Source organism: Trichosurus vulpecula, chromosome 5 (genome assembly GCF_011100635.1).
Source record: "Trichosurus vulpecula isolate mTriVul1 chromosome 5, mTriVul1.pri, whole genome shotgun sequence".
Lineage (NCBI taxonomy): Eukaryota > Metazoa > Chordata > Mammalia > Diprotodontia > Phalangeridae > Trichosurus > Trichosurus vulpecula.
The window spans coordinates 151,399,602-151,418,714 of NC_050577.1; the positions used below are offsets into that span (position 1 = coordinate 151,399,602).

The 19,113-nt window shown below is 39.8% G+C and overlaps 1 protein-coding gene across 3 annotated transcripts in view; it reads right to left on the minus strand.

Annotated features, from left to right (window-relative positions):
- Positions 1–11,244, minus strand: part of FAM185A (family with sequence similarity 185 member A) — a 79,915-nt gene extending 68,671 nt beyond the window's left edge. The window contains exons 1-3 of one of the 3 annotated variants that reach the window (XM_036761563.1): positions 10,951–11,244; positions 10,325–10,857; positions 6,103–6,212 (exon numbers count right to left, since the gene is read on the minus strand). In XM_036761563.1, coding sequence (XP_036617458.1) covers positions 6,103–6,212; positions 10,325–10,766 — 552 coding nt within the window. In that variant the 5' untranslated portion in view covers positions 10,767–10,857; positions 10,951–11,244. Of the gene's footprint in view, positions 1–6,102; positions 6,213–10,324 lie in introns of all 3 variants that reach the window. The other 2 variants (XM_036761564.1, XM_036761562.1) reach the window with 2 other exon arrangements.
- Positions 11,245–19,113: the final 7,869 nt, after the last annotated feature.

Here is a 19,113-nt window from a genome sequence, read left to right on the forward strand (position 1 = left end):
TTATGAAAGAGAAGCAAAATCACCTTCTTCATGCTCAAGCACAATCGATATCTGATTTAATTTTACAAAGAATATTTGGCAACTTTAAGCTCTCCTTAAGGATACAATGAGAGTCACCATGACAGAGAAGCTGCAGATAGTAGGTGTGGCAGAGAGGGAAGAAAAGGGGTATGTGTATGTCTGAGTGTGTACGCATGTGTGTGCATGCATGTAATGTGTATACTGGGGAAGAAATTAAAACTTCAGTGAAAAAAGAAGAAAATTTGCCATAATGGAAGGCAAACAGGAGCAGATATCCCTGTATACTTCAATATCCCCAGAGAACATCAATGAAGTGACAACATAGCACAAAAACAAACAAAAAAATACAGCCAAGCATCAAGTTCCACAGAACATAGCTAAAGGAATGAAGTGCTTATTAAGCACTATGTGCATACTGGGCTAATCATGCAGGATACAAACAGTATGAAAGAGAGTTCCTGCACTCGGAGCGCATGATCTAATGAGAAAGACAAATACACAGGGAAGGGTGCAATTGCAGGCTGTGCTGGAAGGCCCCGTGATCCTTAGGACACGGTGTTAGAGCAGTCTTTTCTGTAATGTCATTTCCACTGATAAAATCCCATCAGTTTCTGATGCTGAACACTGGGCTGAAAGTACTGCAAGTTAAAGAAGGTAAGAATCTAATCTAATCATCCCTCAGGGGATTACAATACATAACTGAAAAGATTGGGGTCCGTGGTTATGAGTTAACAAGAAGGTTCTATTACACTCAGGGACTTGCTTCTTTTGTCATCCTTGTATCAGGATCTACTGCCACTCTGCCTGGAGTCACAGCAACAAATGCTCTAACCTCTCTTTATTACAGCTCCTAAGGACTGGATTAGAATTCAACAACCTACTGCTATGTGAGGAGGTACTTCCTACTTCCCCTCAGCATATGAGAAAAGCAAGAATTCCTCATCCTTCCATAACTGCTACACCTCTACACCACAGGACTTTCATCATCAGTAGTTTGACTCTATCCCCATGACCATACCCTCAAGCACCAGGCTTTTCACTGCCAAGACTTAGTCTAGGAAAGGGATTTCAGATACCAGGCCAACAACTGAGTGCACACTCTACTTGCCAGGATCTTCTGGCTCTGTATCATCCAACTCCATCTTGGAATGTGTCAAAGAAATTGGTAATAAACATAAGTTCAATGAAGTCCCTAAGGAACTGGTCACCAAGCATGTAACGAATGGCCTAGATGCTTACCCAGATCTTCTTTCTTCCACTGTCTTTGGGCAATAACAAACCCACCATGTGTGCTACCCAAGCCAAATGATACTTTCCCATCCTATAACTAATGAATTCTTAGCTCCTCCTCTTCTAATCCCTGAATTCAGTCATCAGGTCCCTAGAAGAAATCACATTACCCTATTATTTCTCAATCATCTCAGCCCAACTCTCCTCCCCACTTCCATTACACCCTCTATGGCCCCTTCTCTATTGACACTTTCCTTTGTCTTAGGCCTCTTCCTGTCATATTCTTTCCATCTCCCTTCACTCATAGAAACCCAACTCACTCCAGAAAAACACTGCACCCTTTACCACTCTCTCCAGTATTGGATTACTCCTGTCATGTTCAGCGACACTTTCAGACCCGCTCTATTACCATAATTTAACAATAACCTTCCCCACTCTGAGGTTCATTAATCTATCACTTCACTTACCCAGCTCCCAGGTCATTCTGGCTTGGTTCGCAAGGCGTTAAGTACCTAGCTCGTAGCCCTCTTCTCCACTCCAATCCCTTAAGTCCCACACTCAGGGACGCTCCCTAAAACACACTAAATACCTAGGTCATCAACCTTCTGAAGGCTCATGACCTACACTGTCACCGCAAGCCTCACTTGCTATTAATAACGAGGCAGTCATCAAAGTTATTTCTGTTATATCATTCAGTGAATTTTATGTGATTTTCACATGCATGGAAACCTCATTTGCGAAGAGAGGTGCTCTATCTAATCAAAGTCTTTTTAATAGAGGGAAAAAACCCTCTGAGGGGCCACGTATTCTTTCCATCTTTTAGCCAACTGTATGCCTGCAAAAATGTGGTCCACTCTAGAATACCACTGGCAAAAGCCTGCCTGTTCCCTTCTTATACCTTTATCAAAAATGTCCTCAATGCATGTATAGATTATTCTTAAAAATTGTGTATATACAAAGTTGCCTCCATCACTAATTAGGTGATTTTTTTTTCAAGTATTTGGTATCCCCCAGTGTCCACAAAGTTATGTTGCCCCCCAGAGTAGACCTGCTCTGTGTACACTGGTCTAGTCCAGCTTCTCTTCTTATTTTTGTTTCCTTTAGTGCCATTTCTATCTCATACATCAGGGACTGTGATATCAGAATTCAGATGTGGTGAGCCGGCCTCCACTGTCACTGATAGAGAAACAGAGTTTGTTCTAGTAATACTGCCATCTCTTTTCCATTTTTCATCTATTTGTTGTCCTCCCGCCACTTTCACTCTTAAATATCCTTGAGATAATCTGAGTTAAATGGATCTCTTGCTAACTTTCTGTAAACTTGCTTTTCCTCCCAATGCTTCTCACTTTTATGAAGCAATACAGTTCATAATCTTCCACCATCAACCTCTGTAAGATTTTACAGACAAGACTGTTCTAAGACTTGTTGCCCTTGGCATGATTGACCATGCTCTCCATGCTTGACAAGATCAAATGTTGGCTGGCTGAGTTGATTTCTAGGCCTTTTAGTTCCCTGATGATTTTATCAGCTTAATTTTAAGAAACAGTGATGGAATCAATGTCTGTTCTTTGCTTCCACGTCCCATTTTTCAGTGTCAATGGCTCATTAAGAGAGGTTATGCCTGCCATTTCATTTTGCTTTTTATTCTGTCTTGTAACTTGGTATTGCTTTTGATTTCTTGCTCTAATAAGTCAGTAATCTGAGTGTACACTGACCACTGATCTGGAAAGGACTCTCATATCAAGAACCAACTGTTTACTATCAGAATATCAAAATAATTCAAAGCATCAATGTTAAAAATTGTTTTTGCATGCAAATGGGAAATAAGACATACAGGCAAAGGGGTATAGAAATCTATCTTACCCTACAGGAAAATGGAACAGGAAGGGAGTAAGACAAGGGGCGGGGGTAGGTGACAGAACAGAGGGCAGATTGGGGGAAGGGGTAATCAGAATGCATGAAGTCTTGGGGTGGGAGAGGGGAGAGATGGGGAGGAAAACTGGAACTCAAAATCTTATGGAAGTGAATGTTGAAAATTAAAAACAAATAAAAATACTGAGGTCTGCAAACAGAAAAATATATATGCTTGCACAGTCATGCATGCACATGCATGCATGAACATCTGCACATGTTGTCTGTTCCCTCCCTGCAATACCAAGGGGTAGGACAGGTCAGCCTTGATGTTCCCAGTGGGATGTTTATGTGACACACAAACCACTCACTGGTTATTAGATACTACTAATAGTTTGGCCTCCTGTCCCATATGAATGGATAGGGTAGTCCAAACTAGTAAGGGGAATGTCTTTCACGTGCCTCTCCCTACCTGACAGTTGTCTGGAACAATGTATTTTTCTTTGCCTTGCTAACTGTGGACAAGAAAGTGCAGTGATATAACAGGGAAATGAGTGGAGGGAAAAGATCAGGGTCCATCTTTTCCTCAAGCGAGCAAGGAAAGTATGATCAACATTGACACCTAGGTTCTCAAGCTAAATGTGTATAGAACTTCTGAAGAAGAAAACAAAACAGAAAAGATACTAACAAGCCTTAAAATATTCACATCATTAAACATCCTTATGAATTCATAGGGTTTTTGCCCCAACAGAAGCAAATGTATAGAGAGTTTAGTCATTTTCTCATGAAAGTTCATTTCTTTGGGTTCTATGCCAAAGAATAACTTTCCTAAGGAATAGCCAAAGCAATATTAAATTCAGCTGTAATGGTGGGAATTCACTCTCACTGGCTTATCCCTCTTTCAGTGAATTGATCAAAGATTTCACAAAAATATAAGAAATTTTTAAAAAATTCAAAACATCAAAAAATTCATTTGTGATTTTATTTGAAAATTAAAACAGCTCATTACCTATATGGTCACATTTCTGAAGTGAATAGCTACAAAGACCAATGTAGTAATCCTATCGATCATACGTAAGGATTCTTACTAGAGAGCTGCCTTCAAAGTCTTCATTGCCACCTAGTGGCCTGAGACAGTTTTCTGAAACAATTTTAACTAGCAAAAAATGATTAACTCACCGTCATTACAATGTGCTATGCTAGATTCCAGAAGTAATTCCTACTCTTTTCCAATGTTTTCTGAAATAAATCACTTGAAGTAAGATCCAATTTTAAGTAAAGAGCTACTTTGAGACTGTGCTAGGATAAGCAAAACTGATTTGAGACACATTTTTGGGTAAAACAAATTTTAAAATTAAAATGAATTCTTACTTTCTTAAGATATGCCCCACATATGACTATTGCTTGAGCTATGCTGTTAAAATATATTTGTCTAGTCTGAAAATAGACCCAACTTGGGGGCAAAGAAGGAAGAATGTCCCTAAAATGTCTAGGAAGAGAAGCTGTGTTTATAAAAATAGAGATAAATTTAAAAATGGGAAATCTTTAAAACAATTAAAGGCTGACAAAATAATTAAAGCTCTCAAACTGACAAATGGTGGAAAGCATGCGTTTAACAATAAAACTATACAAAACCATAAGTTACCTGATAAACAGTCTTTTCAAGTATTAAAGGAAAAGCATCCAAGAAGCTTTTTATTAAAACCTATATTTCTCCTCACACAGCCAAGTAAGTCACAAATGTGGCATTTTCCTTACTCAATCTGTCTTTCTGATATAGCTACAGATTTTGAATATGAAGGGGGAAAAAATTCTTAACTTACCTGAGGCCTTCCTTAAAACTCCCTTACTGACCAGGACAGTGTTTGACTGCCTTTGCCTAAAATGAGTCAGGCAATACTCTACCACTGAAATTAAAATATTTTCTCCAGTATTTAAAATTTTTGTTTCAAAAGTTTACTTACCTTCCACATACAGTGTTTTTCTACATATTATTATAACGAATTGTCACTAAGAGTAATACACATCTGCTATTTAACAAAATTAAAATTTTCATATTGGGTTAAAATGTGTAAATTAGGGATCAAATGTTTGTTAAATATTCATCAACGTGATCCTTTAAATAATGAGTTTCCTGATGCATACAGACCATAGATTCATTTGCATATAGCTATTCAGGTATATATCTACAGTATAAAGTGAATGACCTCTATAATTTTCTTTCACTTTTTTTTTAAAGTAGACCTATGATTCCATTAGTTCAGGAAGATACCAGTGAAGAGCTCCCTTTACCAGTGAAGAAGGCAACTATTTCGCAAATTCGAGACACAGAGCTGCCTGAGGTACTGAGAGGGAAAGTGTTCAGGGTCACATGGCCACTATTGGTCACTCAGACAAGAACCTGAATCAAGGCCTCTCCTAACTTTGAGGCTTGTCATTGATCCACTAGGCCAAAGGTGGGGAACCTGGGGGCCTGATGGCCAGATGCGGCTCTCTAGGTCCTCAAGTGCGGCCCTTTGATTGAATCTAAACTTCACAAATCCTTAATAAAAGGATTTGTCCTGTAAAACTTGGACTCAGTCAAAAGGCTGCACCCAAGGACCTACAAGGCCACATGTGGCCTCAGAGCCACAGGTTCCCCACTCCTGCACTAGGCCATGCTGCCTCTGAGACCTCTAGAAAACACTTCAGGAAACATTTCTTTGGGAACATGATTTTTTCTACAATTTAAAGGACTGTTCTCAAAATAGTCAGGGAGCCATTACTCACTTTAGATATAAGAAAGTCAAAGAGAAATCCTCAAAATAGTCTATCACCATCATACTTCCACTAGAGTGGCTTACCAGCACAGTTCACTTAAAACTAAAGTTGGAGAACTGAAAAGTGACTGATTATGCACGTTAAAGATCAGTATCATTAGTAAGTCTTCAGCTTACTACCATACCAAATATTATAAGTCTGAGTTTGTTAAGTTTAGGAAAATTTGGCATACCTACATACCTTAACTGATTGCACGACGCTGATCCCTTGTTCAGTTTCTATTCTACAATCATCACATTCGGCTTCCTGCACCTTTACACAGCCAGTCCCTGATGTCCTGATATTCAAATCTAGAAATGAAGAAAGACAAGTTAGTACAATGGCTAACAGAAAGAAGAGATTTCGACATCCCTGCAAAGATAGCTCCTCAGAGAGCAGGGCCGTCAACACTGGGTCTGGCCTAAAAGACAGAGCTGCTAGTGGAAAGCAGCACAATCCAAACAGACAACCTTCAGTGGCTGTCTGAGAGATAGCTCCATTATTTTACCTTCTCTAGTGGCCAGGCAGAGGGGATAAAACTACTTTTCCTCTCCTCTTCAATGGAATACCTGTTTGAGACAGGTATCAGTCTGACTAAAGACACATGTGGCATTTATGACTATGAGTCTGGACAAGGGGCTGTGAAGTCACCTTATCTGTAATAAGCATATATGGGTGATACTAAGGAAAAAAAATACTATACTAATGAAATATATTTGCCAAAAGAATGAAATGCATCAAAAAGAAAAATATGATTTTTTTTTCCTACTGGATAATGGAAAGATCATTTCATGGTCAGATCCGAATACCAGTGCATAGTGAAGAAGTAACTAGGGAAAGCAGTCCTGTTACTCTTGTATATTGCTCCCAGTTACTAAGGAGTTGAAGAAATAGCCTTCTAGCCATGTTTACTAATAGCATGATCTTAGACAACTGAAGAAAAGAAATACATTTTCTGAGATTCAGAGAGATCGCAAGGACAAATCTTAGCTATAACCCTATACTTCAAAGATCATTGTAAGACCTCTCCCTTCCTCCCTACCCCTGCCCTCTTGTTACAGGTTGTGACTTCTCCATGCCTCAGTGGACTGTCAAAGAGTTACTATGGTTTTCTCCCTGTCCCTCAATAATTATCTGGAAACCAAACCTCAGGTAACTTATTTCTCTGTGATTAACTGGGTTGTTCCTGAGACAATAGACTTATATTTTGCCCACTGGTCCAGACCTGAAGCCTTTCCATCTGGTAGAACCCTCCAGAATTTGCATTCCAATGGCATAAACTTCTAGAATCTAGTGTCACTCCACTACTAGCACAGTGAAGCATCAGAGTTGGCCATTAAGCAACTCTTGAGAACAGCCATGAGAAAATAAAACTAAGATTAAGTCATCTGCTAATAAACAGATATCTCTGGGCCTAGCACCAATAGGAAACTAAACAAACAGTATGCTTCTTAACTACAGTGAAATCAAGGCCCCATAGTTTGACAGACAAGGATTTATGCGAACATGTCACATTCTTCAGAAGGTTCAAAAGGAATTTTCAATACTCTTGTAAGGGCAGCTCCTGCTTGTTGAAATTTATAAAACCATTATCTAAAACTACTAGAGAGAGAAGGGTGGTAAATATCAAATCTATCACCAAAGGCTAGGAGATTCTATCTTAAAGCAATATAATCAAAATGGACAACCTTTATTGGTTGTCAGAAAAACTTCTCTATTCCTCTATGATCTGAAATGGTAGGGGGTGGGAAGAGAAAAACTCCCTTCCCCCTATTCACTCTACTACTCAAGGATCCAAATATGTCTATGGGAGATTTGGCGGGTGGAAGGGGGCCAAAAATTACAGAAACAGGAAAATGCCCAGAAAAACCATGGCAGACTACAGTGATGTTTCTCCTAGAGAATTTATCAGTACCAGAGTGAGAGTTATGAATTAGAGCAATTGGTTTATATTAATACATAGAGAAGAAATGAAACAAAACGGGAATAGGATTAGTACCTGTATGAAATAAAGGAGAGCAAAGTGAACTAATATATAAATCCTTCCAGTTATATTGGTCCAACAGAACAACAATAAAAATATCTAAAATATCACCTGAAAAGTGTCATTATGAGAACCAACAACCAAAAAGCAGACTCAAGAATAGAAAAGGTAATTTCAGAATTAAAATAGTTTTTTAACAATTCATTAGAATATATATATACACACACATACGCATATACATATGCACACAGTTATGTAAATATGTCCATACAAATACACACATGCACATACATACATAAGATTGGATGTATATGGAAGGTGCCCTTTACAAGTTCTAAAAATGGATAAAGAAAGGAAGATACAAATTTGAACTGTGCCCAGAAAAAGTATGTTCAAGCAGAGCCAAACAGCACTGGGCCAGCCAGCCTACAAAAATCTCTACGTACCTCTGGCCACATATAGATTGCCAACCATTGACACAGCTAAGAGAGTGTGGTCTCAGCCTCCCACATTTTTATACTTCATAACTGTTTTGAGGCCTCATTAGTACAAATATCTGCAGATAATAATGATTAGTGTATACAGCTCTGCTTCACTGAAATGAGAACTTTCTTAAAACTCAGATCAAAAAGCAGGTTAGAAGCAGGTGATTTCGAATGTTAAGATATGGGTTTGATTTTACCTCTACCATTTACTAGGTATGTGACAATGGTCAAATCATTTCACATCTCTTGATCTTTTGTTTATTTAAAAAAACATATGGGAGGTATATCTTTATACCTAACTGGCTAATAGTTCTAAAATGTTTAGGAACAATTAGTCATAGTTAACCTATAAAGACCTCTACTTTTACTTTCCAAATAGTAATGACTCTTTACACTCATCATCTCCCCTGAGGCTTATAAAAACTCAGTAAGGCAAGTAATATGTTTAATCAGTGATAGGGCCATAGAGCTAGAGCTGGAAGTAAGTTTGGAGGTTACTTAATCCAACCCCCTCGTTTCACAGTTAAAGAAACTGAAGCCCAAAGAGATGAAGGGACTTGCTGGAAGTCACACAGATTATTCCCTGGCAGTTCCAGAACTGGAACTTACTGTTCTCTGGGTCCAAATCCAGTAGGCTTTCCACAACAGCATTAGAACTAAGCTTCAGGGGGCAGCTAGGTGGTGCAGTGAGTAGCGCACCAGCCCTGGAGTCAGGAGGACCTGAGTTCAAATCCGGCCTCAGACACTCGACATATGTATTAGCTGTGCGACCTTGGGCAAGTCACTTAACCCCAATTGCCCTGCCAAAAAACAAACAAACAAAAAAAAGAACTAAGGTTCAGAGAAATTAGGGTCACAGATCTTTTAAGCTGCAGAGCTAAGATCTGAACCTGACTTTAAGTCCAGTGTGAGGTAAAGGGGATCAAAGTGAATTAATGCTTCCAATTACATCAATTCTTTAGAACAGTCATAAAAAAATCTAAAACATTATCTGAAGAGTGTCATTATTAGTAGAACATCAAGGATTTGAAGTCTCCAAGAAATGAAATTGTTCAAAATCTCATCTTCTGTAATAACTGAGAAATCTAACAGAGGATATAAGCCCTCTACCAATTATTCCCTCAGAAAGTTGTTGTTCGCCCCCATGCTGCTTCTGATGGCTTTAAAATACACTTTTTCAATTGGAGATGCCATTGTAACTGAAGTATACCAGAGAGGATGGCAATCTTTTTGTCATTATCAAGCCATATCTCCATTTCAATTTTAAATACTCTATCACCTGAGCACATAATCATTCCTTTTAAAATAAGATTAAATTTAGCAGAATGTAATTCTCAAAGGGAACACCTGGAGTCCGAAGTAATAAAACAGCAATCTGGAGTCAAACTGATCGATCTTAACAAGCGTCCCTTTCCCTTAGCAGTCAATTAACTAAAACTAGCTAGGTGCCATTCATAGAAGCATAGGACATAAATGTAAAGCGTAGGTCCCTTTACCTTAGCGGTCAATAAGCGCCTAAGCCAGCAGTTATTTTTAGGATCCAATTGGATAACCAGTGCAGCGCCCATGCCCCTTTCCTCTACCAGCCAATAACTGCCTAGGTCTTGTTACTTTTAGGATCAAAAGATTTATCAAAATATAAAGCACACACGTCTCTTCTTTACTTTGGAAGTCAAATAAATGCCTAGGGACCATTACTTTTTAAGACCTAACGAGATTACAAACGAAAAGCGCTTTGCAAACTTTAAAGCGCTATATTACTGATAGCTACTGTTATGATTGCTAATAATATTATACTATTAACGGGTCTAGGAAGACTTGTGTAGTGCAAAGAAAAATGTCGTCGAATTTGGAATCAAAGGACCTGGGTTCGAAGCACCTGTGTAACCTTGAACAAACCATCCGACGACCTCCGTGACTTTGTGAAGCTCACGGTTAACCCCACTTGGCTTACCGAACTTCATGGGGACCTTCACCTCCACCGAGGCCTGGTGGCTGATGCTGTCCGAGATGATGGCCATCTGCTTCAGGGCCTCGTCGTACCTCACCTGGATGCTGTCCAGGTCCAGGCTGCCGCCCTCCACGACGCTCACCGTGACCAGCACTCGGTCGGCGTCCGGGTAATGGTAAGGGTCTAGGGGTCTCACGGAGATGTCGCAGGGGAGCCGCGCCTGCAGGCGCCCGAACGGGTTGACAACCAGCGTCCACTCCTTGAGCGGGGTTTTGCGGGTGATCGCCGGCTCGCTCAAGCTACTCTTCTCCAACAGGCTGTAGGGTCTGGCCGGGCGGACTCGGCGCGCCGCCGCCGGAGCCGTGGCAGCCCGGAGCCGGGTCCATAGACGTAAGGGGCCGAACTGGGGGCCGCCCAGCCACCAGCCGGGGCCGGGGACAAACATGACCCCGGCTCAAGCCCGGCTCGAGGTCACCACAGCCACGCGCCGGGGGTCCTTGGCAGCGGCTGACCCGGCCGCCGCTGAGCCGGAGAGGCTAACGGAGTAAAGAAAGTACGACGGGTCAGCGTGGACGGTAATGAGCCCTCCAACCCCATAAATCGAGCCCACCCCACCGCAATCCACCTACCCAGCTGGCCACTAAAAACTCCAGAGGTAATTAAAACCCCGGGTCGAAACTCCCCAGTCTTTAACCACAGGGCGTCTTTTCACCCTTCCCAACTCCCCAACAAGCCCGTGGGAGGACGGGATAGGTAGTTTTGAACTGCATAAAGAGCGTGGGGTTCTAGTCACTCAATAAACTACAAGTCCCAGAAAGACTGCGCCCGAGACAGTGTGACGTATTGCTGGGGGCGGATGGAAATAAGAGGGGAAGCTTGATAGTACGCAGCTGACTGGTTGTGCCCTGTGCCTTGAGCTCATTGGTTTACAGTTGTAGGAGGGGTGCGGAGTACCCCTGCCAGCCAATAGAAAACCTGGAAATAACTGGTGCGTTGCGCTACGTGGTCTCCATGGATACGGGGGACGCGGCGGCTGAGGCCCTAGAGACAGCTGTGGGCTTTTGCAGTGGTGCAGGAAAAAGGTCGAAATTCCCAAAGTCGAAGCAGCCAGCACTGGAAAGAAAGGGCCAGGGGAAGAGGGTCTGTATTGCCGAAAAAGTAAGAATATGAGCCATTGAGATATGGGAGTAGCAGGGAAGGAACATGTGGGAGGCGGAGTCCAAAACTTATGCTCAAGGACCTGAGGTAAAGGAGAGGGGAACTGAGGGTGAACGGTAGGCTTATACACATACATATAAATATATGTTTATATATACATGTACATTGTATATGTCTATATATACATACATATGTAGACATACATAAAAATATGTATAAATATTATATTAGTAAATATTGCTTTCCTTTCCCTTACCCATCCAGTCGCTCTGTGTCTTGGGGCAAATCACTGCATCTTCAGTTTCTTCATCTGAAAAAGTAGTCTAGATTATGTGATCTCTTAAATTTCTTTCCGTTTTCAGTAGTCTATGAGTCTATGACTGCAGCCCCACAATCATATCCTCTCCTTTCTATGACCACCTTCTCCAGTGAATCCCAGCTCTCTCATTCATATAGTCACAACTTATTATTGTTGTTTTGCGACCATTAATAATTATAACACCAAATCTGAACTTTAGAAGTTCCACTTGTCTCAGAATGTAAAAATTAGGACACTGTAGAAGTTAGATGAAGATGTCATAAGACTGGATAGGGGGCCAAGGGTCCTGGATGATTTTGCTGGCCATTGCATGAATAATCAGAGTTGTTTTAAGTTTATTTACCTTGCTTCATTCTTCTGTGTTTCCTCCTCATCCTCAAGAGCTGCAGTCAGTATGTTTACTTTTAGATGAATTAATTATCTACAATTTTTAGGCTTCATTTTCTTATTTTACTTAGAAAAATTTGTATACATACCTCTTTTAAAATTATTATCAAAGAACTTTTAAGCACTTTTAAAATTCAATTAAACTTCCTATACAACTGTCAAAATCCATATAGACTCACAGATTGCACACTCTTTAGTAAACAGTAATTCTTTGTGATGCATCAAACTATCTCTGCGATGCACTAAACTTGTTATAGACAAGAAAACAGCCATCATTGTCGCACTAGTAGGCATCTGATAGTCATAAGAATTAACCCCAAAATCTAAAATGATTTTGAAAAGAAATTTATTTATAAGGGTTCTAAGAGTATTCAAACCAACTGCACTGAGCAGTTAAGCTATTTTGTACAGTGGGCCGTTGCCTGGCAGTCTACTGAGATGTGTATCAATAAGCGTAAACATTCAAATTTAGGTCGATTGAGGTGTAAGTAAAAACATTCAAATTTGGGGAACCCAAAATTCATTGGGTGGACCCAAAACCTGGGTGGGATTTAAGCATTCCCTGTAGCCATTCAGCTTCCCCAAGAGCATCTCTGAGGTTAGCCATTTTCTAGCCACATCAAGCTAGGTTCAAAGAATATAATAAATATATTTTAATATATGTATACATATATATATATACATTTCCAAATGAAATGATAACCTATTTCCTCATAACCCTCTTTTAAGCAAAATGAATTACTATCTTAGAAAAAAATGTTCTTGATCATATAAAGTTTTAAAAAGTTGTAAGCTAAAAATAAAAAATCTTAATAAAAAAAATTCACTGGAATTATGTGAGAAGTTATTACTACTAAGATTTTTTTTACTATTATTTGTTTTCTTATTTTTCCTTTAAAAGCAATGTGGTATAATGGATAATGAACCATACTTGGTGTCAGGAAAATGACACCTGTTTCTGATACTACCTGGGTAACCCTGGGCAAGTCACTCTGCCTCTGTTCCTCGGTCCCCCGTAGTAGGACCTTTCTACTACAAGTCATAGATGGGTTGTAATCTACTTTGGTGGGAACATTTCCCTTTGCACAGGCTGACTCCCATTCCTCTGATACCTTTCCTCCATTCCCTCCTTCCCTTTTCCTCTTAGAGTCTTGTTTCCTTCAAAGTTCAGCTAACATCCCAACCTTTCCTGTTCCTCAAGCCCCCATTGTAGTCCCTCCCACTTTGTACCTGTTTTTTGTCTATTTTACATACACTTTAATATGTACATGTTGCATTTCCCAATAGAATTCAAGATCTTTAAAAACAAGAACTGTTTTATTATTGTTGAATCCCTGTATGTGTTAACTTTGTATTTATCCTGTATATATTTCATTAGAATGTAAACTCATTGCAGTTAGGGAATCTTTTATTCTTCGTACATGTATTCCCAATGTGCCTGGCACATAGTAGGTGCTTAATAAATGCTTGTTGATTGGTTGATTGAGTTCTCTCCCTGGATCTGCCGTTTGCTACCTCTGTAACTTTGGGCAAGTCATTTAATCTCTTTGAGCTTCAGTTTCTTCATCTATAAATTGAGGGGACTAGACTAACACACTTATGAGGTCCCTTCCTACTTTAGAGCTGTGATCCTGTGAACATTCCCCTGCATGTTCATGAACCTATACAAAGAAAAAATTTCTCAAAGTCTGTTTATGGCCTGAATTTCTTTTCTTTTTCTTTTTTTTTGAGGGGGAAGGCAGGGCAATTGGGGTTAAATGACTTGCCCAAGGTCACACAGCTAGTAAATGTGTCAAGTGTCTGAGGCCATGTTTGAACTCAGGTTCTCCTGACTCCAGGGCCAGTGCTGTGGCCTGAATTTCTAATTTAACTCTTAATGCTCTTGTGCTCGTCTGCAGACTCCAAAATATACCATAATTTTAGTAGACAGGCTAACATCCACACAGGGCTTTTTGTACATTATTTCACATATTGGGATGTTTTGTGTTTGTGAGATCAACCAGCAGGCAGTTGCAGTTTAATTTATCATAAGCCAACAAACACACAATATAAGCAGTTCTAGAGCTCTTACATTTGCTACTGCATTGGTACTAAGTTGCCACAAGGTGGCAATTATGGTTTGCTCAATCATATACGAATAATGTTTGTTATAGTCTTTGTGTTTGAAATTTGAACGATATGTAATAATTTTGCATTAAGCCATTTCTTTCATGTTTACATTATAGCTTGAATCACATGTATTGCATAATGGAACAAGTCCTAGGTTGAAAGTTAGGGAAACTAGATTCTAGTCTTGGTCCTGCCACTACCTCTCTGTGTGACCTTGAGGAAACTGTCAGATCATATCATTTTTATCTTCACAACATTTCTCCTCTATGGTCCCCCAGCCTACTAGCCTTGAGCCCTGGTCCCCTCTCAGCTGAAGTGTTGTCCAGACCTTGGCCTTTTTAAGTTAAGGTCTTAACAGGTCTCAGTTTGACTGAGGCAATGCCCATTCGGTGATTAAAGCTATGTAAGAAAGGAGGCAGAGAATGGCCTCTTTACCTAGTCAAAAAAAATTTTTTTAAATCATTCTGCAAGCATAAGACCCTCAGAATTTCTGGGCAAAACAGAAACAATTGCTATTTATATTTGCTCTAAGCCAATCAGGGAGGCAGGGATACAAGAAACTAGTGTGTTAGTGCCCCACTCATTTAACTGCAATGACTCGTACTACCTGCAGGACCAAATATAAAATCCTCTATTTGACATTTAAAGCCATTTACAAGTGGCCCCTTCTTACCCATCTAGGCTTCTTATATTTTAATCCCATCCCTCCACTCTGTGACCCAGCTATGCTGAACTATGGAGTATATAATAAAGGATAATAACATATAAGAAGTCTGGAAAGTAAGCAGCAGCCAGATTTTAAAGGGCTTTAAATGCCATACATAGGAGTTTTATTGGATCCTAGAAACAATAGTGAGCCATTGGAGCTTCTTGAGCAGAGAAGTGAGATGGTCAGATCTGTGCTTAAAAATCACTTTGGTAGGTATATAGGAGATGGTTTGGAGAAAATGGTTATTGTTTGTTGTTATTTGTCCTTCATTCTCAAAGAGGACCATGACATCAGGGAGATGATACCATCACATGCAAGTGAGTTGGATTTAAGTAAGGGAGGACTGTGCAAAGTCACTAGCCTTACTTTCTCCTCTGAAGCCATCTGGGTCCAGTGGAGTGATGCAGACCAGGATGACAGGAGATGGCCCTAGATGCACTGGGAGACCTTGACCTTTTTAAGCTAAGGTCTTAATAGGTCTCAGTTTGACTGAGGCAACATCCATTCAGTGATTAAGACTAGGTAAGAAAGGAGGCAGAGAATCACCTGTTTACCTAGTCCAACATTTTTTTTTTAAAATAATTCTGGGAGGATAAGACCCTCAGAATTTCTGGCCAAAACAGAAAAAATTGCTGTTTACATTCACTTTAAGCCAAACAACGAGTCGGGGATACAATTAAGAAACTAGTGCATTAGTGCAGGCTAGAGGTAATAAGGGCCTAAACAAAGATGGTGGTCTTGTAACTGAAGATAAGTGGACAAAATATGAGAGATTCTATGGAAGCAGAATCTGCAAGACACAGCAACTGATTGTAATTGTGGTATGAGCTAAAGGAAAGAACGGAAATGTCATACTTGGAAAACTGAAAGGATGTTGTGGTATCACCCATCGATGGCATGGTCCTCTTTGAGAGCAAAGGAAAAAAAAAACCAGCAACTGAAAAGATAGTGGTGTCCTCAAGGGAAAAGGGATGGGTTTCAATGTCAGGACAGGAAAAGGTCCTAATGAGGGATGCTGTTAGGATATGATAGGCCCAAGTGGAACAGAAGAATAGAGACAGCTGAAGAAACTGGGAACCCTGGGAAAAGCAGAAAGTGGAGGATAGGTAGAGGTGGGGGAAGAAAGGGGAGGTTAGGATGGTTCTGAAAATAAATCTTTGCTTACATTGCAATTTTGCCTAAGGCTTGCCCTGGGTTCTTATCAATAAATTGGCACCTTGTTTCTTGAGCAATGGTGATTTCCTTTTCTCTTCCCAGCCTCTCCATCTAGAATTAGATGGCATTCTGTGGTCTAGTACACATTTTAAACAATATATTTATTATAAACTTAATATTAAGTACCAATTCAATAAATCAGACTTGAAGGTATTTACACTTAAATAAATGTGCTTTAGTGTATAAAATTTTAACTCTGAAAACTGTACGAAGTTTGAATACTCTTTAGGTTAAAAGGACTCCATAGTCACTCCATTTAATCTCTTAACAGGATTCCTTGTCTAATTAATCCCACTGGATTTTCCTCCTTTAGGGCAGATCTTCCCGATTCTGAGGCTAGCTGTATATCTGCTATACCATAGTGCCTCTCAATGAAAGTATTGTTAACCCTTTATTTTTAATCAGTTTGAAATATGAAACTTTCCCATGTACACATAGCTAATAAGTGTCAGCAAGGACTTGAACTAGTTCTGGCAACAGGTCTAGTTCCTTCTGTACCATGCTGCCCTCTGTAGGGTAAAGTAATGTACGGGATTCCAAGTAGAAGAAATAGTATGAGAAAAGGCACAGAGACAGGAAAGGGTAGGAAGTGCGTGGAGCACAGTAAATAATACAATTTTAAAGCATGATATGCTCTAAGAGAAACGTGATATGATGCTATAAAGATAAACTGGAGCTATATTATAGAGGGCCTTGAAGGCCAGGATGAATTTAGGATTAATTTGATAGGCAATGAGGAAGTCATTGAAAATGACTAAGTACTACGTATTAGGAAAAAAATTAATCTGTCTGTAGTGTGTAAGATGGTACAAGTGGGAAAAATTTAAGGAGATGGGTTGTAAGTCAAATGCAGTAAGCCAAGCTACAGGTAACAAAAGTCTAAACCAGAGGTGTTGTATTAACAATGGAAGAGGTGTTAGATACAAAAGATCTTTTAAAGAAAAATTTATTAATCCATTTCAGCAGGAGCTCTAGTGAGAAAGTATAGTTTTACCCTGCTGGAAGGAGGGAGACTGAAGGATGATGGGAGCTGCGAGCTCCCCATGGAAGATAGGAGTGGGATGGGGAAGCCTGAAACTTTTTCGTCTGGGGATGGGGTACAGAATGGCAGCTGAATTGCCAGTGCGAGCTGAATGCAATTGAAGGACATTTGTTACCCCAAACTGGATATCGTTATGAGCAATTGGGGGTCTCTCTGGCTCACTGATTCGCTTAAAGAATGATGTGCAGGCACAGCAAATTTATTCTCAATTCAAGCAGACTGCTTGAAAAGTGCTTACCTTATGCTGGGGCAGGGTGAATTTACTCACTCTTCACTTCCTCTCCATCACCAAAGAAGCCAAGCAGTTCAGGGATATCTTCTTTCCTCTACCCCTTTCTCCTTCCTCCCTCTGTTCAAGCAAAGCTGAAAAATGTTTTATCGTTCTATTCCCCGTGACTGGTGGTAGTTTGTAAGCTTGTTTATCTTTTATAAATGAATGTGTTCCTTTTTTCTTTAGCCACATAATTACTTAAAATCAGAATGTGCAGGATAGGAGGCAACTCAAGGAGTTTGTTGTTTTTTGTTGATTTTTGTTTTTCATTTAACAGGTTACATATGCCAAAACCTGCAGTTCTGGTGTGGAAGGCTAAAAGACCTCCCTAGGGGTTATTGAGTTATAACTTAGTTTTATTAATGGCCCTATAATTCTCCTAAGCAAACTCTAAATCTTGAATTCAGAGCTCACTTATATTTCCTCTGGATAATGTAATAGACTGAAGCCATGGTGGTGCTCAGGTCCTGAGCCTTAGTCCCTGGGCTTAATCTGGGAAGTTAATACCACTAGACTCCTCCCCAACCCCCCAAGTCCCCACTTTGTGCTCCACAGCCAACACATAATATTATACTTGGTCACTCATCTTATGTGGGGTCAAACATGAATCAGCTGTTTCAAGCCCAAGTAGCTGGGAAGAATGGTTGTGCTGTAACCAAAAATAGGGAAGTAAGGAAGAGAAGCAGGTTTGGAGAAAAAAAGAGATATGGTTAGTTTTTGACATGTTGTGTTTTTAAAATGCTGACAAAACATCCCAGTAGAGATGTGTAAGATAAGCAATTGAAAATACAAGGGTGGAACTTCAAGGGTTTGCTGTCATTTTTTTTTGTTTGTTTTTACCTTATGGACAGACCTGGAGTGTTTGGGTGCTGCAGTTCACTACAGTAGCATTAAAACAAATATTCTAAATTGACTACATACTACTTGCCCTCTTGGGAGTAACGGAACCCCAAATCATTGATTTTTCTATCTTTCTTTTTCTTTCGTTCTTTTTTTCAACAAAAACTGTAACACAAAGAATTAGGTTCAGTGATTGGTATGACAAAAGGAAAAATCACTTCTTGCTTTATTTGCAGTCCCATTGTCCCTAGATCATGCCAGTGTACCTTCAGGGGGTTGGCACTGTCTCCATTAGAAAGGAATATTTTAACATGTGACAAAAAAGTAGCCTCTATGTGGAATTGTGGGCCTTTGCACCCCACAGTGGGCTCCCAGTAACACTTGTCTATAATGGTCTTGAGAAAATAGTTCCATGATGACATTAAGAGTTCAGAAATAAAAGCAGAGATCCTTCGAGAGAAGGATCACCTTTGTTTAAGTGAGAAAAGAGGAAGGAAGTGGTGGATATCTTACCAAACAGCGCAGTTTTTACTGAATAATTGCCTAACAGACCACTGTGAAGCTCCTATTTTTTTCAGTGATGGCGTGTGTGTATAGATATTGATATAAATATAGCTATCTACACATACACATATGTATGCATACATTTTGCTATTAATATTCTTTTAACAGATTAAAAAACATGCAGCAATGCATCAATCCTCCTTCCAATACTCTTTAAACAGAATTAGGTACCACTGTT